The 26,670-nt window shown below is 44.6% G+C and overlaps 1 protein-coding gene across 5 annotated transcripts in view; it reads right to left on the reverse strand.

Annotated features, from left to right (window-relative positions):
* Nucleotides 1-8,394: 8,394 nt before the first annotated feature.
* The window catches only part of qkia (QKI, KH domain containing, RNA binding a), a 49,976-nt gene continuing 31,700 nt past the window's right edge, over nucleotides 8,395-26,670 (reverse strand). Inside the window, exons 5-8 of one of the 5 annotated variants that reach the window (XM_068751737.1) lie at nucleotides 15,749-15,836; nucleotides 13,686-13,985; nucleotides 12,022-12,096; nucleotides 8,395-10,736 (exon numbers count right to left, since the gene is read on the reverse strand). In XM_068751737.1, coding sequence (XP_068607838.1) covers nucleotides 10,720-10,736; nucleotides 12,022-12,096; nucleotides 13,686-13,985; nucleotides 15,749-15,836 — 480 coding nt within the window. In that variant the 3' untranslated portion in view covers nucleotides 8,395-10,719. Of the gene's footprint in view, nucleotides 10,737-11,239; nucleotides 12,097-13,544; nucleotides 13,986-15,748; nucleotides 15,837-26,670 lie in introns of those variants that run through there. The other 4 variants (XM_068751735.1, XM_068751738.1, XM_068751736.1 and 1 more) reach the window with 4 other exon arrangements.

A 26,670-nucleotide genomic window follows, 5' to 3' on the forward strand; every position in this document is an offset into this window, starting at 1 on the left:
TGTACAGGACGCTCTGTACATTTACAGGAAAGTATTACAGGCCAAGTCTGGAAGAAGAGGCGGAAGAAGAGCAGGATAACCAGGAGCTGGTGGTCGGGATTTGACCGCCACTTCAGACCTGCCAGCTGCAGGGGGTGGCACAGTCCAGGGTCAAAGAGCCCAATGAAGCTGGGCACCAAATGATGACCTCAGCGCCAGGGAGAAGGACTCCTCGTTGTGGAGGACATGCATCTGGATCAGGGTTGACACGTGTCCCATTGGCTTTATGTCTCACAGACATGCATGTAATGCAGTTTCTTACATTGAGATAGCATTAGCAAAACAGCAAGATGCAAGAAGAGCCTTGTTTAACTGATTACTACACAATCACCTGCTTACAGCCTTATTGATGAAGACCCTAGTCACTAGTCTTCATCACACTAAGGCTGAGTGTGTGATCTCAGTAATAACGAGGGTGGTGTTATATAAGCTTTCCTTGTTCTCACTGAGTTGTAGAGCAGTGAATAACAGTGACAGCCTGGCGCTATGTTACATCAGGCTGGGGAAATGATGCAGCTGTCCGCTTCAATTAGTGATGTAATGTCTTGGATCAGAGCAGTGGGGTGGGCCCAGGGATGGTTTGCAGGGGGGATCAGAGAGAGCAACCATGGCAACCTGAGGCCGAAGCACAACAACTGTAGGGCGAGGACGGACTAGAGGTTGAGATCTGGTGTGAGGAGGTCTGAAGAGCGTCTGGGAACGAATGAAGAGCAAATATTTAGTGAGAAGTGTTTTCTGACAGCTGAAACGACTGCAGCCTCATTGAGATGGTCTGTCACATAAAGAGCAGAAAGTAGACAAAGGGTTGGTGTGATCTATCCATATTTTTTTGCTCCTGCAGGACATGAAAATAAAAAACCAAAACCCTGCAAGAGGTTCGGCCCGTTCAGCGTCTTTTCAACGAGGCGTGAAATGTCATGACAACATGGCTTCACCCTCGATTCCATTCGTAAAGTGTGCACATAATAAAAGGTAGCCCATATAATCATACTATAAAAATAAATAGGTGGAGGTTCAACTTTAATATTTGACCTTATAGCTAATGGAGAAACTCTGAAGTTTATTTTCTATGGCAAAGGTTGGCTGAGGAGGAAAAGTTAGCATGTGTGTGTGTGTGTGTGTGTGCGTGCGCCAAAAGCACCATCCAATCCAGGCCAGAATGTTGACATTAAAATCGGTTTTGGACGTAAGATGACATTTAAGTATAAAGAAATTAAACAGAACAAAAGTATTTTGAAATGTTTAAAACTTATTTCTGCCTGGATTAATCACAGACACACTATAAATACATGCACACACACACACACACACTCTAAAAACAACAACTGCTTCATGCTAATGTGATGTCTCTCCATGCCTCAGGGATGACATTATGTCTGTGTGTATATTTGGAAGTTGTATGGCAGGAAGTTCATTACCGCCTTTCCGCTCAGTGTGAGGCCGCGCCGCACAGAGCGGCTTGCCGTGACTTCAAGGCATGCTGGGAGCTCTGCCTGAGGGGAAACACACCCAGAATGGATGTACATCCTTAACAGCAGACATTTAAAACAAACATAAATTTGAAAACAAATAATCTCACTGTTATCAGATGTATCCTCTGTACTCAGGTACATCTTGAGGAATTGAGGAATAGGCTTATTTAAAAAAAAAAACCCACAACAATCATTTTTAAAATATGAGTAGATATTTGAAACACATATCTGAACATGATCTGCAGCCTGCTTTAATTATGTTTAGAACTAACCAAATCTACTGGCATGTCAGGGCTTAAGCATCCTGTTCAGCCTTGATTTTTATTTCCTGAATTTGGAGTGAAAAAAACTGTTTCTATATTTGAATTGGCTGAATTTATCTGTATCACATAGGCGGCGATGGAGGATTATATGTCATTGGAGAGATGCACTCCACTGGAATCTGTGTGCGTGTGTGTGTGTGTGTGTGTGTGATTGAGTGCTGGGCCAGAGTGCAGCGAGACACAGGTGTATTAAATTGGGTCAGCATTTTCATTTCCCAGGGTGAACACACACGCACACGTGCACACACACACACACACACTAACAGAACTGTGCTATTTCAAAGTGAATCCTGAGAAAACAAACCTGTACACACAATGCAGAAGAGCACACACACACACACACACACAGGAATTAGCACTGGTTAACTTCAGCTTGGTATGTTAACTGAATTCAAGCAATGGGTTGATGGAGATCTCAGCAGTGACATTAAATACATTAATATCTGAAATCTCTTAAATGACTTCAACAATGCAAGACTTCATTCAGATATGACGTCACAGCCGCACCTGTTACACATTCCCTGTCAGCAGGAGGTGCCGCACTAAAGCCCGGATGACGCACACGTGTCAGGGTCGCTCAATGCTCGACAGCAACCTCGAGACAGGAGGTAAAGACTCACCGCTCTGTCGAAGCGGATGTGACGTCACTGACGGCCCCACAATTTGGAAGAGGACAGAATCGTCGTGACTTCTAATGCTGCGGATTCCTGATGGACAAACAGCCTCTGGAGCGCAGAATAAATCGGCGCGTCTTTGTAGCGCAGCTGCGCGCAAAACGCAGCTGCTCCGGCGCGTCCGTCGACACAGGTGTCCGAGAAACAATTGAGTTCCATTCAGAAATCTAAACTTAAAACCCCGCAGCAACTGTGCGCAATAAGACGACACGCGCACGCGCGCGCACGCAGCGGGACCCACAGAGAAACAGCTGCACTGTGATGAATGCCCTACATTCATTCCAGAGGAAGCTGCTTCATCTGTCACTACTGATGCAACACGCACACACGCACACGCGCACACACCACTCTGTGATTAGTCTCCCAGCTGGTCTCTGCGACAAATGCTCCTTTGATGCATCTTCCCGGGGGCCAGAGCCACCCTCCCTTCCATTTCTCTGCTCCCTGCTTCCTGCATGACATTAAAGCCTCCCCCCCCCCCCCCCCCCGAACCGGTACTCCCCACTGTCCGATTCGACAGCAGCATCAGCGGCGCCATCCTCCGGGAGGAAGATTTCTATTTCTCGCGAGGCGTAATGAGGTCCATTTCAAAGTCCTCCTTTTTACGCACTGGAATAAGGAATGGGAATGTAATTGTGGCCATACATCTGCACTACTTTACTTTACGCGTAATAGCCGGGCCCTCTCCTCCTCCTCCTCCTCCTCACGGGCCATCAGGAAATCCATAAGAGTTGTGTACTTGTGTACTTCTGTAAATGCAGTAGCGACTCATCAGTTTGACAGGGAAGGAAGTGATAATCACCCGTTCAAGTGTCAGGTAGCCATTACTGTCTCTATCCGTTTTCTGAAAGTGCTTATGCTTTGCCTGCGTCGAGGCTTGGAGCCGATCCCGGGGGCGCACTGGACAGTTCATTTAATTACAGCACGTCTCCACCAACCCGACCCCCCCCCCCCCCAGAGCTGACACGTGTTTGGTGATCAGACTGAAACGTCTCTTAATGACACCAAGAAGTGGGAGAAACATTGAGCCCACTGTTGAGTGTTTTTTTTTTTTGTTTTGCATTAATAAAATTAATCTGTAGCATTTCTAGATGTGACCTCTGGCAGGATATTGATTTGGAATAATCCCTTTATTTGGCCACACATTTTGATGCATGGTTTTAAAATCCCGCATGGGAAGGATCTCATGTCACAACTTGAGGTGTGAAAATAAACATGTCCTGTAAATGTCCTAGTACTGAAGTGGAGTCTCCTCCTGTTGCCAAAGTGCGTGTGATGAAGCTGACCAAACCACTTTTACTTTGTTTTTTTGCCTGGGTAAACACTTGTTGCTCAGACCTGTATGCAGTTCATCTTTACCATCAGAACCCGGGTCCAAATCCTCCTGAATAAATGTAAGGTCCAGTGACAGGAGTCAAAACACATTCTCATGTAAATTTCATCATGAGATTATTTTCTTCTTGATGTGTCGATGTCCAGGCGTCCTGGTTAACATGCCCTCACAGTGTGATGCATGTTACTGTGCAGGCTTATCGTCAGTCTTTATTTTCATATAGATCTGCTGCTAAACGGCATCCGTGCTCAGCAGAAGCATGACAAACAGTACTTTGCGTCATCTGTCATGCATGTTTGCTAGAGGATGTGCGGAGGGATCGATCGGAACGCTGAAGATTTATGTCCCATTTGTTCCCTTTAAAATGACTAAAGCCAGGAAAGGATTTCACCTCCAATCACTGTCTATTTAGAGAAAGCATTTGCTATGACCCCCCCCCCCCCCCCCCAAAAAAAAAAAAGGAAGGTCAACATTTCACCAGCAACGCATCGAAATCCAACAGAGGGCTTGATCCCCCTTTGGGTAATGTGACGGGGCATCTTTGAGCGCTCTCTATGTTGGGGCAAAGCTGCGCTAAGACCGTTTTCACGGCCCCAACTGTTTCTCTTGAGTTATTTTTTCTCCAGTGTTGAACGTTTGCATTTTATTTCCTGGGGATGCAACACACTTACCTTTAAACGGCAAAGTCAAATCCAGGCAAACGATTTCACCGACAAAGAAGCAAAGGACCAGCCGAGGTAGAGCAGTCAGAGGAAGCTTGTAAATAAGATTCTTTATTGCACACATGACATTTTTTTCTTTTTTTTTTTTTGGTGTGAGCAACAAAATCTGGTATTACATGTTTTACACCCTATTCAGAATTCTGAATCTAACCTGCTATAAAACACGGTAACACAAACACATAAAGGCTAATCCACATAGAAACTTATAACTCCACAAAGAAATCTCACAGATTTTAGTGCACCACTATATGGATGAGGAACTTAGTTTACACCACACTAGTATAACTCTAGGAAAAACTTGTTTTATCACAGTCAACAAATAAAAGAAAAATAAAGTCCAGTGGGGGTAAAATGTATCCTATTATTTGATCTGATGGCCTTTTAAACACCTGAGTGCTACGTCGCTGAGACCAAGACAGGTTGGTTAACCTGCTGTTTAACTCATTGGAGGAATGTTTGTTAAACAGAAGACAAATAAAGGCTCGACAGGTGAAAAGGCCGTTAGTAGTTAAATGCAGCGAATGCCCCGTGACAGATCTGGAGAAGGCACGAAAAATGCTGCCGGAAATGGCAGCAGGATGCAAAGAGACTTATTGCATACCATCCAACCAAAAGTTCCCTGGTGATCGAATTCAGAGCAAAGGTTAACAAAAGGGAAATGTAAGCCGATTAAAAAAAAAAAAAAATTGGCCAAACTTTCCCAGTGTCTATTTTAAGAAATAAGCACAAGAATGTTGTTGTTTATTGATTTTTGTGCTCACCAAAAAAGCTTTTATTGAAATAGAGGGAGACAGAATAGTGGCACTTGAGTGACTGAGTACAAAAATAGAATTTCTCAATCTCAGGATAAAGAAGGCACTTTTTAAATGCAGACGCACTACTCAGCGGTTGCGAGTCGCTGACAAACTGACATTAAAAAAAGGGCAGGGCTTATATAAACTGCTAATGGACGGATTTGAACTCAAGTTGCTCGCTACTGCACAAAGGAGCCAAAAACATTAAAAAAGGAGACATTACATGAATTAATAAAAACTAAACCAAACAATGGCTGATACATTTAAAATGCATTAAAGGGAGGGGTCAGAAGCCAGTAAACCAATCTGTCTCTAGGCGCTGGAATACAAGCAGGTGGAAACAACTGTTTTCAGATCAGACACAGCGTGTTAATTCCAGAGGGAAATGTTAAGTTTGATGTTAGACACTTTTAATCCTTGTTCTTTGCAGCCGAGACATGAAGGAATTTAAAACATTTAGGCCAAGTTGCTTTTGTTGTGCAGATTAAAAGAAAGGGGTGGTGGGGGGGGGGGGGGTCTGGAGGCATCATTCAGTGGGTTAAAGTAATAATCGGGATCAATGAAGTTAATCTGCTGTTTGTGTGTCAATGTCAACACTTGTATTAGTGAAGGAGGGAGAATGGAGGGAACAATCGGATGAGCACTGACATCAGTAGAACGAACATGTTGGCGGTTTTCCAGACGAATCAAGGCAAAAGTTACCCCCCCCCACAAAAATAATAATACTGGCTAGCTGAGAGCTTCATTTGCATGACACACTTGAAGGAATATCAAGGTTATTTTGATCCCAAAGTACTTCATACTGGCATAGGGTACTGGTGTGTCAAAGTATTATGGCTGCGCCCAAATGGCCGAGTATTAGCCATTATATCAATAAGCCGTTCACCAAACGGACAGCAGCTGGTGAGAGCGGTTAACACTGTTAACCAGGCGCGAAAACAACAGGGGCAGATTTAGTGTCCCAACTGCCCCGACTTCCTGCGGTAAATAACTCACTGCATCTATAATGCGAGATGAATCGAGACGTCCTTCTCTGCGTACTTCACAGTTAATCTTTGAGATGACTGACGTGCAGCGGCATCCTGCACTAACAAACGGCGAGGAAAGACAGGAAACAGATCATCTACAGGGATTTTAGCGTTCTTTTTTTTTTTTTTTTTACCATTTTGTAGAATCAGAAGAGCTTTTATTACGAGGAAACAGTTCACCCAGAAGTTAGACCTTAAGTATCGTGCAGTTTGCACCCCCAGCGCCCTCATTAGAGGCGGGGTGGGGCAATGGTAAAGAAGGATAGGGCAATTAAGAGACACGGCAGCAGCGCTTGGACTGAGCGACGGACGGCGGGGATGGAAGGTGCGAGCAGGTTTCTCCAGCACAGAGGTGAGAGCTGAGCGCGTGAACGGCAGTGCACGTTCCAGTTAGGACGTGTGTGCGGCGTGACGGGCGTAGAGCCAACGCACACGGTCACTACCAAGTGTTTCCTACCAGGTCAGTCAGTGCAAGTGGAGGCCAGACACCGGTTTTAATGGTTAGTCCGTGAACCAGACCAGGGCAATACATTCAAGAAACTGGTTAAAAACACAAGACAAAATATCAGCAAGTTAGTAAAATTCTTACTAAGAATGTTTTATTAAAATAAATGCCAAGAGGTTAATAAGAAAAATAACAGCATACACCATGAAAATGACAAGAAAACTAATAAAGTTGCTAATGAGTTAAACAAGCTGGGAGTTGGCAAGAAAACAAAATATAACAGGGAAAAGGCAATGCTCCCCACAAGAGACAAGTATTCAAGAAGTAAAAGAGAGGAGGGGGTGGGGGGTCAGTGGGTTTCATTTAAAAAAGGATAAACACTCAGAAACATGATTAATATACATATAAAATGAGATTAGAAAAATACATTATAAACCTGTAACAATGGCTGCTGTTAATTACATTATCATACATGTAGTAGACAGGCCAGAGAGAATATGGTAGGTATAGAGAGAACCTTTCACCTGATGGACTTATCCAGCCTTTCACAATGACACAGCAAGTTGTAACATTGCAGAGGGAATTCTCTAATACTGTCAAATGCTGAATAGCCATCGCTTGCTCTCGCATTAATATTGCATTAAATTTAAAATAATAACACTGAATAAAGGAGATTTCACTGACCTTTCGGTGTAACAGCATGATGGAGCTATGAATAATAGAAACTGCCAAGTACAGGACTGGGATCTGAGAATTCCTCAATTTCATATTATGGAGTTGATTCCTGCAGTAAACTGTCAGATGTTTGCAGTAACTGAGAAGTATTTGGTGGAAATAAGTGTCGCTTATTTCTTTTTTTTAATCCAGCATTTGTCCTTTATTATAGGATTGTGCTGATGATTCGTTTAATTGACAGATATAGGGGGAGGTGACTCCCTCATACACTACCGTTCAAAAGTTTGGGGTCACTTAGAAATGTCCTTATTTGTTTTTAAAGAAAAGCTGTGTGTTTTTCAATGATAACTTTAAACTAATCAGAAATACACTCTATATGTGCCAATGTGGTAAATGACTATTCTAGCTGCAAATGTCTGGTTTTTGTTGCATCGAGGCCCATTTCCAGAAACTATCACTCCAGTGTTCTACTGGTGTAGAAGGCTAATGGATGAGTAGAAGACCCCGTGCAATCATGTTAGCACAGCTGGTTAGATAAGCAATGCAAAAGACCTGGGTGACCCCCAACTTTTGCGCGGTAGTGTCTATTTACTGTGTTTTTAAATATGTATTCTTCTCAGCCTGTGATCAAAATATCTTCTGGCAGACTACTGCATTGCTTTTGGCAGTTCAATTTGTTCTCGGAAGTCAGTCACAGTAATAAAAAACCCAAAACAAGTCCTGCACATACAGCAGAGTAAAGGGCCATCGAGTCAAGGAACAAACATCAAATCAATTTCAGGAAGACAAAACCATGGCACATATTTTAGCTGGTCAGAACGACTGCTATTCTTTTTGCATAGAATAACTTGGGTAGCGCCACGCTACGGTGGGAGCTACCCTGCTCGACTATTCAGAGCATCAAACACTTGCCATTCCTCTCTGCGCCACCTTGGTGGGTGCTGGATATTACTGAACACAAGTGGAATACTCAGAAAAAAGAAACCACAGTTGATAAGGCACTTTGATTTGATCCTTTTAAAACTCTCTAGGCGTCTATCGCTTCTGATCCTCGCTAGCTTTTCAAGGGTTATGACTGGTTTGGTCTTCATCTTCTTTCTAATCATATCCAAAAAGGTAACAGCACTTTTTCCTCACCCACTCGGTTTTTTTTCTCCCCCTATGCCGTCTTATATATATTTTTATTTTTTTCTGATTTTGTAAATGCAAGTATCAAAAGCTAAAATTGCCAAAAATAGATTTTTTTTTCCTCTTCTCCAGCACCCTGTAAAATTATCTGTTTTGTTCTCCTCTTTTTTATATGCAATGACAGATATCTACATTTATATATATATATATATATACTATATCTACATTTATATATATATATATATATATATAAGACGTATGTATAAAGCAATTTGAACAGGCAGGCATGGCTTTCACATCCTATTTTTTCTTGAGAGAGTTTAACAAAGGTTTGTGGGCTCAGAAGCTAAATATGACACATTGTGGATGCACTTTTGGATAATTTGCCTCGTGTCCAAATTGAACGTTCCACCACTAAGTTTCCACAAATTCCCACCCCGTGACGTCTCAACTAAAAGTTAGCCGGGTTAAATTTCTTAAAATGCATCTGGAAATGGTCAATATTGAGAAAAAATACCAACTAAAACAATAATAAAAATTAAAATAAAGACAGACGACAGACACTCTTTTGGCAACGTGGCTGATGATACAACTCAATATGGAAGCCAGGCATCGTGGCAAATACCTTTCCCCTTAGCAATGGGCTGACATTGAGCAGCGTGTTGATTTAGTGTTATTTATCTGCATTCTCGCCTTCAGAAAAAAACATAGAATTAATGGGTGAAAAATCATCTAGTGACTTGGCTGTCTGCTCCAGCTCAAGGCAGGCACCACAAATCCACACCTTACCCATCTCTAAAATCACAGAGCCCTCTATGAGACAGATGCATAACTGCAGATACAATTGACTGGAAAACACTTTGGCTAAATATGCACACTTAATACTTTTTAATATTTTTGATCAAAGCTCGGCTAACTAATTGAGATATTTTTTTTTTCTAAATACATCAGGCACTGTATAATGGATGTAGTGTGGATGGGGCACAGTAATGATCAATGGCTAAGCAATGATCAATAGCTAAGCACTGCCCCAAAGCCTCAACACACCCTGCTTTCATTGTAGTATTAAATCAAATAAACACACACACACACACACACGTTCATAGAGCCTCATCACCACAAATAAAGACCTTCCCATCTTGCCCTTCGTGGTTTACTTTCTGCAGCCCGCTTCAAACATTCGATTGCATTTCGTTTTCCAGAGGTGAAGTCTGGCTTATTTTGGCTAGTCAATTTAAGCAAAGCTAATTAGTCAAACATAAAGGACAGAAAAACAAAATCAAGGAGAAAATGACTCAAAAGCATAAAAAAAAAAGGACAGAAACACAATTGATTAAAAGCTTCCTTTGCAAACATTTCAGCCATGCTTTTTAACAACAGACACAAAGCTGTTTGGAAGTGCACACCCAGAATGTGTCAGCTCAGAACGACATCAGAGCTCAGAGTGACATCAGAGCTCAACAACTGCACATGTGAAACATGACAGAAATTAAACAAGTTAATGTGAGTGTATGTTCTCATTCCTTCTGTTTCTTTTTCTCTAGCAGGGGGGTGGGTGACCTCGACAGGATGACAGCAGCTCTAGGGGCTCTTACATTTGAGGGGGGGGGGTGTCATTCTGAAAACACATGGTTTGCGTTTTTGAACTTTGATTCATACGGGTGAGGCCACCGAATTGGAGCGATTACAGGAGGGTGGGGTGGGCCGGTTCGGGTAGGGGTCTTTATTGCTATTTAATTCAGTGCAGGTTTATGAGGAATACCACAGCACATCCACCCATCGTATGATTCATGAAGAAAAAGAAAGAGAAAGAATGGGAATCAAACTCAATGAACAGAGGGGAAAAAATGAATATTACACAACATGTTGGGTTTTGTTGCGTTTCTGTGAAGATTCTGCGTTGGTTTCTAATTTTGTTTTGCCAGAACGTGTTAGGGTAGCTGTATGGACAGGCGCCTCTCTCTCTCTCTCTCTCTCACTTGCGTCCGAGAGGCTAGCAAAAGGCAATTACCAGTTAACTGATCAGCAGGCAGGCTTGGGGCGGCTCGTCATTGGGTGAAGAGTTCAGAGGTCAGAAGGTCATGTGTTAGTTGCCGGTGGCGGCTAGGTGGTTAGAAAACAAAAACAAAACAAACAGAAAAAAAAGATAGAAAGGATATTAGTGTCAGCAAGAAGAGACTGGAATGACATCATTTTAACAATAAAATGAATGCAATCTACTATGTGACCCCCCCCCACACACACACCTCCCATGCTGCTAAATCCCCTGCCGATGTGAGATGAAGCCGGCTAATCTTATCAACATCATGACCCTGTCATGACCCCGGTTACAAAGACCCCCACCCCGGAACCAGGTAGCTCGGTGGTTTATTTTAAGCACACATTGCCCCACGAACAACAAAAAATAATGAAGCAAAGAGGTCAAAAACAGACAAACGATAAAAAAAAACAAAAAAAACATCTAGTGTTTTAGTGTCTGTCTAGTAATTGGAGTGCAAGTTAAAAACAGTGTGATTAGTGGGCAGGAGACTTCCGGTGACCACCGGTACGCGGTGGGTCACTGACTAGCGGTAAATGTGCAATGAATAGATGAATCGATGTTTTCCGATTCTCTTTATTTAACAGTATATATATATATATATATATTTATTTTTTTAATAATATAAATATACACAAGAACCATAAATACATTTGATATAAAATGTTCAAATATAAAATGACAGTACCTCAATGTACAACTGAAATAGTAAAAAAAAAAAAAAAAAAAATGTTGTTAGCTTTCATTTCGATCAAATTGCAAAATGCTGGAGATAATTTCTGTGTGTGTCTCTCATCCCTAGAAAAATAAAAAAAATGCTAAATAAGTTTAAATCTCAAGGTGAAATGATGCCTGGTAGCAGCATGGCTGCTCATATTTCTTTTTGCCTGCTGTGTCTCATATACAGTATAGAAATGCCTCTTTTTATTATATTTTGCTCCTTATGAGCCAAAGAGATAAATCATGTATGGGGACAAGCGTGTCGCATTTTAGGCTCTAATCTCACATCAGAGGAATGTCATTATGCACCCGTAACACTGCCCGAAATGTACAGTGCTACCTCTCCTGGCCTCGCTGCTGCACAAACCAAACGCTGCTATGATCACTTCTGCTTAAGCTTTGACATAAACACAGTCCCTAAACATCCTATATGTTAGGCACTGAATGTAAACAAAATGTGCAGAGCACAAACCACCATTTAACTGGTGTGTGTGGGGGGTGGGAAACAAAAATAATACAATACAATACAGACAATATACTCATTTCCCAACTAAGGCATCGAGGCGTAATAGGCATAACAAGCATTGAAATTCATCAGTCAATAGAGAGTAGCTAGGAGACTACACTGACCTCTGTCAGCGGTCACAATCCTTTGGTAAGGATGGACCCGCGTGTCATGCCGTCTCACTTTAGTAGCCATTGCACCTAGATCGCAACAGGTCCACAGGGTTAGAATCCATTCACGTTGAGCAGGGGGAAAAACAGTCATCTTTACAGTAACATTCACATTTTAACCGTTATCGTATGCTCGGATAGTACAATACAGAATGGCAACGTAATACAGGTTATAGTACATATACACACACACATCACACACCTTCTAATGAGTGTAGGGAAAACAGTAGAAATAATTCAACACCTTTTTTTTTTTTTACTTAGTATTTTTTTTTATGCATAATATCAGTTATAGAATTGCACAGTGCTCCGAGTTATATGGAGGACTCTGCAGGAGTGGGGTTTGAAATGGGGTACAGGCTTCCGGGGATAAAAATGATTCCTCCTCTGGGATTCGGAGAAACTTGTCTCTTTCGGGATCGAAATCTAATACAGCTCTGATGGTAATAGAATTGTGGCGGAAGCCACCTGCCTCTCCCTCGCTCATTTTCTCTACAGGTCAAGACAAATAAACCAAGCCTTCCCACTGAGGAAGAGGCAACAGGGATTTACAATCGTCGAGTGATTTCTTTTTTTTTTAGGCCTGTGATGACGCAGCCACCTACTCTATTCTAAAGAAGCAGATGGCCTGACATTCCTTTTTCTAAGATTAGCCCAACGGTGGCTAGATACAGTAGCGAGAACAGCTGAGTCGAATGTGTGTGTTAGCATGAGAGCAAGTGTGTTACACGGGTCCCTGTGTTGCTGAAGGCACCAATCAATAGTGTGAGTAAATGCACTAAGCTGGTGTAACCCTGCATGTTAAAGAGGGTTAAAGCCAGTCAGTTTCCCATCTCTGTTCTGCACCTGTCTAACCCCAATGTGATCGTATCAGACGCCATTTCACCAATAGGTGTTCAATTGTCTCTTTGGTTGCATACATGTTGATCTTAAAGCACCATTGAGAATTAGGAGGATTAGGAGAAGAAAATGGGAAGACTGGGAGAATTTAATGAACAGCCCCAGTGGGAGTGAGAGAGGGACTATCTGCGGGCATCAAGGCCTGCCTGCAGAGAACCGCACACAGAAATGATTTTAAAAGCTGCAGAAATCCGAAGGGATCTGCTGCTAGACTGAATATGCCTCCCGGCCAGTGCATGAAAGGGTTAAAGAGCGGGCTACGAGTGTGTTTCTGTCAGCAGGCCTCCTTTCACACCGAGGCAAGCCCTCCAATAGAAACCTTGCAGAAGAGAGGCAAGGTAAACCTGAGAGCATTAAATGTTTGGCCAGAGTGTAACTAAAGAACAGTGAAGTAACCCTAGTTTAAATTGCAAAAGTGAACCCTAGGAGAGCCGAGCCCTCACAGTTATTTCTGTCTCTTATTTTACTGCAGTGTCCACACGAGCCACACGACTGGTAATCCGATTACCCAGAGCTTCTTCAGCACATCCACACTGAGTTTGTCTGTTTTGATCCTCAAGTTGATACGACATATTTACCTTTCAACAAGTCCTGACTGTGGCTCATGGATGCCGCGTCCAGCATCCCTGCCCCGGGGTAAAACAAGCTGCCCTCCTGTCCAGGCTGGCTAAAGTTGAACGCTGTACCTGCCACACCCATGCTCCCCCAGGCTCTCTTACCTAGAACCCCACTGTGCTCGATGGGGTACTCCAGCAGGGAGGCGGGTGCCAGGGCGTATGGGTAATCGTAAGGGGTGGTGTAGATAAGCCCGCCATCTGGTGTGGGAGGCACCAAGGTGGGTGTGCCATTGGGAAGAATGGCAGCCATCTGAGCGGGCCGGAGGAGGTTCATGAGGGGTGCCCCAGCTGGTGTCGGGGGCCGGAGGGCCTGGGGAGGCAACACCTGACCTGTTGGGGCCGCTATGAGACGGGGGCCCTGAGCGGCTGCTGCCGCTGCTGCAAGAGAGAATGCAAGGGTGGCTGCCATAAGCAAGAGAGCAAAGGACAGAAGTAGAAAGAAAGAGGAAAAAGATCATAGTGTTGTGTGGTCGATCATAATCACAGATGAATGATGAAAGGTGAAAATAAAAGAGGAGGAAAAAGAAGAAGTGAGAGGAAGAGGAGGGGAAGAAGGAAGAGGAGGAGGGAGGCAAAAGGGAAAATTAGTCCATGCAATGATCATGGCGGTGAACCACAAAAGCATCTATGGCAAAGAAACAGTCCAAAAATAAAATAAAAAAAGTGTAGCAAAAAAACAAAACACACCCAAACAAACACAAAGATGCTGCCGCAGTCATCCCAATGCATTTAAAGCAAACAAATCACCATGACAGCTACAATTCATGTACTGGAAAGATGAGGATAAAACAACAATAAGCAGGGCAACAGAAATTGAGCTGCTGACTATGTGGAGCAGAGGCGCGTAACAGGTCTGCACAAATGTAAATTAAATTTGGCCTGAATATTAAAAGACTACGGTGTTGTTAGCAACTTCAACTAAATGTTGATCTGCAGCACAGTCAGCAGTCCAGTTGGATGACATAAAAATAAATGCACAAAAATCATTTTTAAAGTGGTTCTGCGTCAGCATGTGCTGTGACCGTGCCACAAAAGCATCCCATTGAGCAGGACAAAGCTGGAACCGTTGCTCGTTAGAGCTTATCATTTTAGTTTAAATGTCGAAAACTAAAAAGTGACACAAATCACAGAGTTTGGTTTCAGAACTTGATTTGCAAATTCCCTTTGGAACAAAAAAGGTTTGAGCTACAGAATTCAAATCACAAATCCGATTATGCGTTTACATACATTTGGCGCTTGAGGAGACAAACTTGATGCATATGCGCGATAGTGACCAACATGCAGAGTTGAGAAAGTGGGACACAAAAAAAAATGTGCCTAAGGTTTAGAATCCACCAACAGCAAGTGATATAGAGTAATAGCATCTGGACTGGGGGGAGGGGGATGGATGGAGGGATGAATGAATGAAGAGCAGAGGGTTGAGCAGAATGAAGTCGTCCTACTCGTGGTTCGGGAAGGTAAACATGACCTGTTTGGAGAGCTTAAGAGAGGTAAGGTCTGCTAGTGCACACAGATAATACACAAGGAATCTGACTCCAGCCCACCTGGGGTCAGCTGAGAAAGAAAACGGGCACATTTAAATTGCTTACAAATCGGATTCACAATCTGCACACAGACTTTGGTCTATTTGTCAGTGTTTCACGTCCACAGAGGAACCGCTTTCTGTCTCGTCTCCACTGTGATGACGACTCTGAATTCTGCAGACGCGTCTCCATTAGTGTCCATATTATTACAACATTTGCAAAGAGATTCTGCCATAACATGCCTGCTGCGCTGCAGTCGACTGCATAGTGTAGTCATTTTATATTCATTCGCTTTTCTTAAGTTTGAGACATTCTAGAGCCGAAGCATTTAAAGAGAACACAAAAAAGGAGCACGCAGCAGGCTCTTTACAGGGATACAAATAATACGCATCATTATTACAGAATTAATATCCTTAAATTAAAACGAGGTCATTTAAGTAATAATACAGGCATGCAGGTAGAAGTCAGTGATGTCATCAGCTGGGCAGGGGACAAATTGAGTTCAGTCCACTTAAACGCATTCAATATTAACATCATCGGTTAACGGCAAACACGGATTTAAAGTCGTCGCTTTAGTCTTTAATTACGTCTGATCTGTGCAGTGAAAATGCATGAATTGTGGCTCCGTGGCTGCTCACTTACGCGTTTTGATATTGTTGTCTCTGTACGTCCCATTGAGGATCGCTAGCTCCATCAGCTGCATCTTCTTCAGATTGTCTTCTCCCTCCGCCTGGGAGAAACAGAAACTTTAAGGATCAGTGCGAGCGAAACGCCGTGCACTAATGCCACTGATCTGAGGCCGATCGAACACAGGCGCGTGATTCCCATTTCAGTTTATAGCAAGCCTTGGATGCTGCAAAATAAAAAAACAAAGGAAACCGACAGCGGAGCCGCTAAATGTCGTCTGTTCTCTGCAAGCGCCGATGGATTGGGTTTAAGGAAACAGAGATGGAGATAAGCTTAAGTGCTGTTGTCATGGTAGAGTGCCATGACAACAGCTAAAACGCTGACAGCGACATTAAGTGTGGGAATGCATATTCATAATCCATAACAGAATGATAATTACTGTAATTTTCTTTTGCTCCCTTGTGCGCAATCAAATGTGCTGTAACCGCCCTGGCTAATGTCAGTCCTGTCAATTAATGTTTGGATAAATAAATACAAAAGCAGCAGCGACTGTCATTATTGTCAAATTAGGAGGCCAAAATTATTCATGGAAAGCAATTTAGATAGCTCCCCTCCCCTTTCACACACCCATCCATTCCTCCCCATTTTCTTTTCTGTAAGCCCTCCTTTACCTCCCCCCTCTGAAACTCCATTTCCCCCGAAGGCACCAAACACTCAATAACCATGACAACACGAATGCCCCCTGTGAGTTTCCAGGTTGTACATCAGGATTTGAGCAGGGCCCGATGCGAACGGCCCTCCAAGCTGAAAGGTGCATAGACAGGCCCTCCTGACATCAAACCCTCTCAAGTGAACTGTTGTCGTGCTTTTTCTTGCTAAAACACGAAGTCACGATGATGGTGCGTCGGTGTAGATTCTCATTCGTACGGGTCTTGACGATCCCCGAAGGCTGAAATGGACTTCTGTTTTTCACAGAAAGCAATCAAACCACGACTCCAACAACCCAGAGTGCGTTTTGGCTCTACTGTGGAGGCGTGACCTTTACGACGGTCACCGTGTCTCAGAAGAGTTTAAATATCCGTTCTCTACACCAGTCGGCTAGAACTGGAGAACAAGCCTCTTGGATTGGAAGGTGAAACGGCTCCAAACAGAAGGACAGTTGCTTCAGATTCGCCCTTCAAGGCTTGCGATGCTTATTCACAATTCCTGAAAGAGATTGTGAGAAAAGTGGCTCAAGTACTCAAGTGCGCTTCCATCTGAAACCTCCTCCGATTTGCACATTCCATCTCTGCCCAGAGTCTTTCTCCAACTTCAACGACAGTCTGCGGATCTATTCATGCGACAATAAGGAGAGAATGGCGAGAGAAAGAAAAGGGGAAAAAAATGAGCAAGGGCTCAGAGCTAAACCCTCCCTGGAGACCAGTCTTCAACATGGCCAGAGAGCGCTGGGTTGAGCAAGAGACAAAGTGACAGAGGCTGGTCTCCCTTGACTAAATGGCAGTGGATTCGGAGAGGTTACAGCGCGTCCGGCTGTGCCGTGTTTAGTGTACCGCAGAGCTGCCAATTAACGAAGCAAAGAAATCCTCTGCTTTAAATGAGGAAGTCTCGAAGTAAAAAAGTAAGAGCCTTTTCTTCTTTTAGCGCTGCAACACTTCTCCCGCTAGTAACGCCTGGTGACGCCGACTCAAAGGCACACCGAGGCCGCTCTTGCAAAGTTGCTAGTCTATTTTGTTCCCTCGAACAGTATCGGAGGTGAAGAAGGGCGCCTTTGACATGCTGCGTCGACAACAATAACCGCACGAGGCTAATTGAACGCGGCCCGGGGTCAGCAGCCAGCACGGCTGGTATTGGGCGAGCAATCCCTGCCCGATGGAGGAACAAAATCACTACCAATTACACGCACTGAACTCAACGTAAACACTTGTGCACGTCAATGAGGCAGCCTTAACACAGCCAACAACCGCACCTGAAATGGTGCAACGTAAACGGCACCAGCTTTTCATTATCATCTGCTCCTCGTCTTATTTACGTCACAAATGAACTCAGACCTTTTATCTCCTCTTTTTGCATGTGCCAGAGTCTCTCTAAAAACTCTCCCAGCGGTTCTCTGGGGCCCAAGTCGACTCGCGAGACAAAATAGACGAATGTGGGAAGGAAAAAGCGAAAGACTCCACCAAACAAGAACACTGCTTTGTCAAATGCACATCATGGCGGGGGGGAGCGGGAGGGGGGGTGTTGCACTTTATTTTTGCTGCTTGCAGAACCCCTATCCAATATCATAAGACGAGAAGATGAGACTGTGCATAGCGGAGGCCGTATGGGGACGGCGCGGGGAGGACGGTTGTTTTGGTGAGATTGGCTATTAGCGCTGCTCAGGCGTGTTTGTGGGATGATGATGGATCTGTCTGGTCGCTGGGGGTTAAATGGGCACGCGGAAAGAGGTTACCACCATCCATCCAACTCCACATAGGTGGCACGCCGCCCGTTGAGAGGCGAGACACAAAATAGAGGGCAGCAAGAGAGGAGACGGCGCAGATGCTGCTGCTGGGACAGTGTGTGATGTTTGTGAATTGTGTATACCCCCCCCTATGCGGCCGACGTGGCCCCAATTCACCAAGGAAGTTGGTGAGGTAAAGCCCGGACACCCAGATGGATTTCTTCAGCCATGAAGACAATGCTGGCGGCATCGCTGGAGCGGACTTGGATGGACTTAAATCACGCGGCCCTGAGTGAGTTTAACAGCACTATGGAGAGTAGTTTAACGGTGCCTTGCTCAAGGTGCCGCCACAGTGAACAGACTCCTCAGTCATCATGCGTCACACATTATGAAACTTTCTCTGAGGACGTGCGGATCGGTAATGATCTGGCTGAATACCCAGGAGAGGGAATAGCCATGTTATCGAAAAGAAAGGGATGCAGAAAGGAAGTTTTCATCATCGCTAACATGCATGCAGCCGTGCATGGAGCAAATACACACACACACACACACACACACACACACACACACACACACAGAGACTCCTGTCCATCAGTGAAAAAGCCACTCAATAAAGCTGCTCTATCCACAAGAATCAGATTCAATCAATGAGGCCTATTTGTGAAATCAGCAGAGCGGTAAAAGCTATCAGGGAGGAGCAAGGCAGAGGGACGAGGGGAGGGAGGGAAATGAGGAGGAGGATGGCGAGGAGACACGGGAGTGCGATGAGCAAAAGTAGGTGAGCCGTATCCCACCGTCGCGACCGGAGAACCCTGCGATGAGGTCACGCGATGCATTCTGGATTCTGGTTATGCTTCATTCTTTGGCGAGTCTCTTCTGGATGCTGCCTCGTGTTCGTGTGTTCATGAAAACAAACTGCAGCTGACTTGAAGCGTTACAGACGGAGTTTCTGTTTCACATTTTACACTATGAGCTCGTGGCAAGACAGAAAGCACCAAATGAGAGGCTGCCGGAGCGTTTGCAGGGTCGTAACCTCACTCTCCGTCTGACACACCAACAACAGGCGCCCGGATCGGGATGGATGAATTTGTTCACGTCCGAAGCAGCAAGTGAAGCAATAGAAAGAAGGGTTGACAGTAAGGACGGGGCAAGAACAGGAGAAGATGTGAATGATAGTCGAGTCTGAGGACGAAGAAAGTGATGGCTGGAGAATATGAGACCAGAAAAGACAGACGGCGTAGTGAAAACCAATTTGTCCGTTCCCTCGTGGGCTGACACCGGCTCAGGCCTGCTTTCCTTCCCTGGCCTCACTGCCAGTCATCACAGACAGACAGTATGCACACAAAGGGTGTGCGCGCGCACACACACACACACACACACACACACGCGCGCACCTTAGACCTTAGCAGGGTCGGGCTCTCGCCAAACTACACCAATTACCTCAGCGGTAAACAGAGTCTGGCCCGGCTGCCTCCTGAGACACAGACAGAGGATGCAAGGGGGGGTGGGGGGGTCGGGGGGGTGGCATGCTGGGTTGAGGTAGATGACTTGAAGTGGAGGGGTGGCGGCGGCAGCTGGTTTTTCTAACGTTCCCCTCATCCCTCTCCTCCCTTTCGTTTCCTTTCCAAACTAACATCTGGAGGACAATGATTACTGTCGCCATGCTGCCAGGACGACTCATCAACAAATCCAGATAGCAAACCGTTAGAGAGGAGGAGGAATGAGCGCTCAGAAGCTTCACAACGACGCCACATTAAACACATCAGCGACAAGGAAGTTCAATCCACTGAGGTCACCTAAAGCAACCGTGGAGATTGGGTGGGTGTGTGTGTGTGTGTGCACGTGCGCAGGGCGGATTCCCATGTTTGCCTGAACATGAATATAAATCATAAAGCATGTAAAAAAACACCTTCTGATATTTCAAAGCCATGACTATATATCAGTCAGCCACAGGAATACAAAGCGAGGCGCTACACAAACACGTATACATCTTTGCTGTTCTTTCATGGAGTAAAAGGTGCTGTGGAATAAATACGGCTGAATTCTCAAAGGAAATTTTCTTTCTTCAGTCTTGCTCCTCAGCTTTTGCCAACGTATCTGCCAAGGGAATCGTGCCTCAATTGTACCCCCCCCCCCCCCCCCCCCGCCCCCCAAAAGACTAGGAAACGCAATCTCCAGCAACTCCTCCGGCTGTCTTCTGCCTTCGCCACACTCCTGCAAAGCCTCTTTATTTCTCCTCTGCTTTCTCCGTCTTCAGTCCCAGACAGCTCTGTCAGCGACGTGCGCCATTAGTCATGCTAAACCGCCAACACACGAGCTCATGAGCATAGGAGTGAACCCGACTTCAGACGGATTATTACACACACATCAAGGCGGCTCCGCCCCGTTACTGTCAGTCACACAGCTTTTCTGTGGTACAATGTGGCACATTAACAAAGTCAGGAGCTAAACTTCTTCTTTTCTACTCTGTGCATCTTAAAGATAATAAGTGGCAACGACTTATCGCGTAGGTGCCACACGCCAGCAAAGGTGGTCACTCGGGGTGTTATTTGTTTTAAGAAAGTATAAATATTAATGAGGAGAGCCTTCTCTGGGGTTATTCTGATGCAGGATGCACGCCGGCATTTACGTCCACGGGGATTTTTAAACAACCTTTCACTGTGCTGGAGTGAAGATGGCAGCCTGGGAGCTCTGTGCCCCCCCCCCCCCCCCCCCATCAACTAACAAATACAGAGTCAAAGGAACAAACTGGAAGAAGGAGGGGAAAAAAAAAAAACATTTTGACTCGATGCACCGTCTAGAACTGAAAGAAAGAAAAAGGTTTTCCCCCCGCCATCAAAACCATTTCCAAATGTACAAGGGGAAAAACAGTGATCGTGTTTATCCCCAGGCTCAGGCTGGTATTCCATGTAACGCAACAGCTTGGAGAGGGGATTAAATGTCATATAAATAAACTCGAAAAATATATACAGATTTTAACAACAAGATTTAGATATATTATAGAAGCACGCTGGCCTGCAATGCTTCTGACAAACAGATGAAGTTACAGGCTAAGAGCTGGAGGGATCATTCAATCCTCGCTATATTGAACTATCCAACAAACAGCTGTTTTCTCCAGGCCTTTCCTCCCATCATCATCATCACTTGTTCCCTTGCCGACCAAAAAAAAAGGAGAATAAAAATCTCTTTCCCGTCTTCCCTGCTCATATTCCCAATCTATTTCTATTTCCACTGTCACTCCCTTTATCCCTCATTCCGTGAGGCTGCCAGGCGGCGTATTGTTCTGTCGCTGCGATCCTTTAATGCCATCCAATCGGAGCAGGGCATATCTTGAGGGGATTTGGCCAGGGATGATTTGGGAGACTTAAATACTGCTAGGGGATTTGCATCATTCAGAGATCCTGACTCAGAGCTGATCAATGGCGCCTTCTCGTGAAACAGGGATCCAAGTACCTCCTGAAAGGCGTGGATTCAAACCTGAAACCATGTGGATGGATCTACCTAGACACACAAACGGCGACACAACATTTTGTCGCTAGTTTCTCTGAGGTGTCCTTAGTTTATCCAGCTCTATGTAGACAGACTATTTTCAGTCAAGTGTCAGGTCATGATTCAGTCAACAAGCCGTTTAGCCTCTATGCAAAGCTGATTATATAAAATAGAAGCATCACTACTTTCAAACAAGAGACTGATAAACAAAGCAAATGATAAAAAAGAAATGCCATAGGGGAGGCAAAGCCCTCGGCTGGTGGGACTAGAAGAATGGAGTTCGAAACAACTTGAGCAACGGCTGGCAAAGCGAGACATCACAGACTGCAGGGGCCGAATTTGACGAGCAACCTTTGGGCTCTCTAAACGCTGAGCTCTACAAAATCCTATTTTCCTGTCTAAACAGGGAGATACAGTTGCGAGAGAGAGAGAGCACTAGATGAAAGCGGTGTGTTTGTGTGTGTGCGCGCACGCGAGCTCCCACTTTGCACGTGTTGAAGCGTGGCTCCGGTAAGCCCCACCCCGGGAAGTTCAGAAACTCCCGTGGATGGATTATGTCTGGAGTGTGTGTGTGCATGAGAAACAGAGATGTGGAGGAGAAACAATGGCATGTCGACCATCGTTTGGACCTTCGGAGGATGTAGAGCGCCAACCACAGCTTCCTTACTGTCCTCCCACATCTGCCTCTCTGGAAGGGGATTAGAAAAACCTTCAAAGAAAGGCAGCGATTGGCTAGGGGCTTGCAGGGTCCTTCTCCTCACCACTGCAGGACCGGGGGCAGATTAAAACTGCCCTGGCTTCTCAGCTCGCTGCGTTACCCGCCTTGTCTTCCTGCGTACCCCCCCCCCCCCCCCCGGGATGAGCCTGGCACGACCAGGTGGATTAGAAAGGAGGTTATTCTACAATGGTGTGAGAGGCTTGAGTGTTTAGGGACCAAGTGCATGTGTGAACTGAAATTAAAAGGACAGCACAAGTGGCCAAGGCAATTTTCTAAGTAGTGCAGAGGGCCTGTGTACGCAGAATGCACTTTCACGAGGGATCTCGGCTGACTTGGAAAAAATCTAAATGAATGAGACAAGAGAAGAAACAAGACTAATTCCCCTCAGAGGGTAGACATGAAACTGACGGATTAGCAACAGGATGATGTTTCAAGGAGAAATAAGAAAAGCCAGAGCTCAAGAGAGAATGAGAGAGAAAGCGCTAATTGCTGCGGAGGTTTGGTTCAGCACAATGAATAACGTTTCTTTCGTTTGCGATTAATCCTCACTCGACAGCTGCGTACGTACCTCGTTCAGGTGCACGTCACTGCAGGCGGAGTTTACAGCGACAATCGCCTAACTTAATTGACTTATTTATTGTCCGTGGCGTTAATACATATATGCACCACCGTTCTTACATTGTTTTTGTTCCCTTTTGTCTCCATCATTGAGCCTGTTAAGGACGGACAGACAGAACTAACGAGGAAAGGCAAAGAAGATGAATGACAGATGCTATTCAGCACAGTCGTCACTGCAATTAATCTTTTCTTTCCAGAATCGTCACCATTTCCCGTGGCTGGCTCAGCGAGCAGACTCCTGATGGCAGACGGAACATCAAACGGACTAAGTTTCAAATCCACATCGCCAATTTCCTTTTTGTCATGTCAACCATATGCCTGCATGTTCACCACGCCAGTGCAATCAGAAGTTTCTGTCTTGGCGGAACACTTGAAATCATTGTAATCTCACTGTTACTAATTAGCATCATTATAAATGGCATGCGTTTATATCTGATCACACCTGCTGTGGATTTTTTTAAATGCATTTTGCAGCGAAATCTAGGGAGGTAGAGTGGGCCGGTCTCCAGGCGTAATTTGGCTGAGGAAGCCTGCCTGCCTTTCAGTTGTCGGGGCCAGGAAACGAAATAGGATGAGGACGAAGACCACCTGTCTATCCTTCAACAGACCTGGAGATGAGAAGGAATGGGTAGATGGAGAAGGAGGAGGAGGAACCTTTAGGCAAAGATGAACAAAGGCTTGGCCGTTACTGGGTGTAGTATAGAAAATAAACTGAGGCTACAAGAATGAATGCAATTTGGGAATCACTAAAATAACATCCAAACAAATTACTGAACTGTTTTTGGCACATCCTCTCCATCCAATCTGCTGGAAGGTGCTTATGTATATATTTATTATGCATCAGCGACTCAGTCATGCTTTATCGGGTGACTGGCTGAGTAGAGGCCGACCGCTCCAGCTTGTTCTGTGGTTTGCAACCTTTGTGTTGTTAACAGGATGCGGTGGCCTTTAGGCTACTGCAGATAGATGATGAACAATGTTATTTTTGATGTGCTAATTTAGAGCACTGTGATTGATGGGTCCATTATTTTTTATTATCTGGAACAGAGGAAAAGCAAAAAGTTCAGTGTTAAATACTTGAATTGCTCAGAAAAGATGTGTTAACTTACAGCAATTTATATGGATATGAGGTTTTATTTTTACTTTCACACTACAAGGAAAGTAAAATTTGGAGATTGACAAAAGAACACAGCAATAGTCCCCCTGGCGGTCGAAACTACATGTTGCAGGCAGCATTTAGGACTAGTCGCCAATACAGCAGGATGTAAATGGCTAGGACTGCATCTGTTCAAGTGTGTTATAATCAATAAATTACTTTATAAAGCTATTTTTTAATATATATATCAATTTTTTGATCTGCCACAACGTAAGGAATTTAAATGAAAATACCTCAAGTTGAGGCCTCAGCAATTTCAGTGAGATTAAGAGATTAATTGGAGAAATTAATTACAAATCATAATTAATTAAGCGATAACATTTTATAATCTCTTGACAGCACAACTGTTATACCATGAAACTGTACAACGCTACTCAATACTCAATACCCCCCTCAAGATCGTGAATCAAACACGATTTATACCTCACAAGGTTTTCTTGTTTGCTGTCCTGGCTACAGGTTGAAGTCCCTTTTTAAAAACGTAGTAATGTGCCACATGAGGCCAGATCCAGGAAAATCGGTAGAGAAAACTTGATCATGTGAAGCTGGACAATGATGAAAACGGACAAGAGGATAAGTGAGAATCAAAGGTCGCGCTGCCTCCAACCCTGATCCAATCTGTGTTGTTTCACTGAGAAAGGAAGCGTAAAAAAAAGACACATTACAAGCAAAGACGGGAAAGAGAATAGCAGCACTGCGCTGCCGTTTTGCCATCTCAAGTAGAGGTCACCAAGTCAAGGAAGCCAATTAAAAAGATGATTAACATTCATGTGGGAGATACGGCGTCTGCATGCAGGTGGGATGGGCTCGCCGTTCTCCGGCTAACACACACATTAATAATGAGAGCAATGAATAGTGCAGTCCAGCCAGTTGTAACTGTGGTGTCCTGGGAGGTGCAGATCAGGAGGTTAATATGATCCAATCCAGCTACTTCATTAGCCTGATGAAGGTAATAACGGCCTGCAGGGACACAGAGCCTGCCGGGTCAACTAAAACTATCCACCTTCTACGGGACTGCAAGGCCTCTAAGCATACTTGGTTTTGCTCGTAAGAAGCTACCCTGATTCTTGATATTTATATGCACACCTATGTAAAATTAGTAGATATAGCCTTGATAGCATAAGGTGGCATGTGCCTCACCTAATTTACTCTGCGACTGGACTGTAAATTGTTGCAGCTGGTTTGCTTCAACAGCTATTTTTCACCATCAGGAACTGGAGAGAGAGTTCACCCCTGGCACATACTGGCAGGCTCAAAACAGACCAAAGCAGACCAGCGCCTCCGATTGCCCTTTAAAGGGTTAATGAAATGTGCATCAAGCACAGTCAAAGTCAGCGGGCACGGCTCAATGAGAACAAAGCGCTTGTGCTTATGGATATGGCTGGAAATGGTGCATGCATGGATGTGTGTGTGTGCGTGTGAAGACTTGGATTAAGAGTAAATAAGGGGAGAATGATAGTGTTAGGTCGGTCTAACAGAGAACAAACATCATTAATTGGGGAGGCACACATGGATGGATGCAGCCAGATGGCGTTTTGTACTCATGTGTCAAACACTGCTGACAAAGTAAGAGAGGAGAGACTCAGAGCGAGAGAAAGAGAAAGAAAGGGGTGTTTGATTGTGAATTCCGTACACTGCTGCCTAGTAGACGTCCACTGTTCAGATCCAACTCCGCTCGCCGTGCATCATCTTCGCTCTGTGTTTGGGCCTTTCCTGTCTGAGCGGTTCTGATGGCGCTGCCACTGGAGCTTTCTGCCAAGTCAGATGCATGCTGGTGAGTCAAGACAACAAGCCTGCAGATCACCAAACTCGGCATCCATTAAGGTCCATCTGCCCGGTTCTTATAAGAACGCCATCGCCTGAATGTCTTTCTTTAAAGAGGGTCCCATAGTGGAGAGAACTGAGGAGGAAAATGAAAGATGCGGCATCACAGAAGGCTCGGGAGAAAAGAAAGGCATGCGTGTCCAAGGTTTGCCCATTAGAGGAACTTGGAAGGACCAAAGTGACACCGTTGAGACAAACATGAAAGCTGAATTATAGCGAGAGAGCAGGAGAAGGGTGGAGTCGGAAGGAGCAGTACGCTGGAGCACGAGGGTCGGACTGAACTGAATCAAATGTCGAGCCGTGGCGCTCGTCTTGAGCTTCCTTTCTCAGCCAATCTCAATTTAAAGAGCAAGGCACTGCTTCAGTTCTTAGAATCGCTGGTTTAAGATCTTCAAACATTTTTCACCACTCCCAGGATATCAAATATTAAAATGTACAAAAAAAGTCAGACTCGGCTCACCAACTCCCCAGAGTAAAACATTTGAATTGAACAGAGTTGCAGCTGCAAAACATACCAATTTTATCTCCCTGAAATCATGATACGCCGTACCGTGGGCCGGTTACCAAGGTAAAGTAGTCACAGTTGTGTATTTTATTTTTTTTGCTAGTTTAGGGGTTTACTTTGAAATGTGCCTGAATGGTTCTGGTTGCAGGATATGCTTTTCTGGATCAGAATGCTCAACAGCACCCATCTA

Source organism: Brachionichthys hirsutus, chromosome 18 (assembly GCF_040956055.1).
Source record: "Brachionichthys hirsutus isolate HB-005 chromosome 18, CSIRO-AGI_Bhir_v1, whole genome shotgun sequence".
NCBI classification, from domain to species: Eukaryota; Metazoa; Chordata; class Actinopteri; order Lophiiformes; family Brachionichthyidae; genus Brachionichthys; species Brachionichthys hirsutus.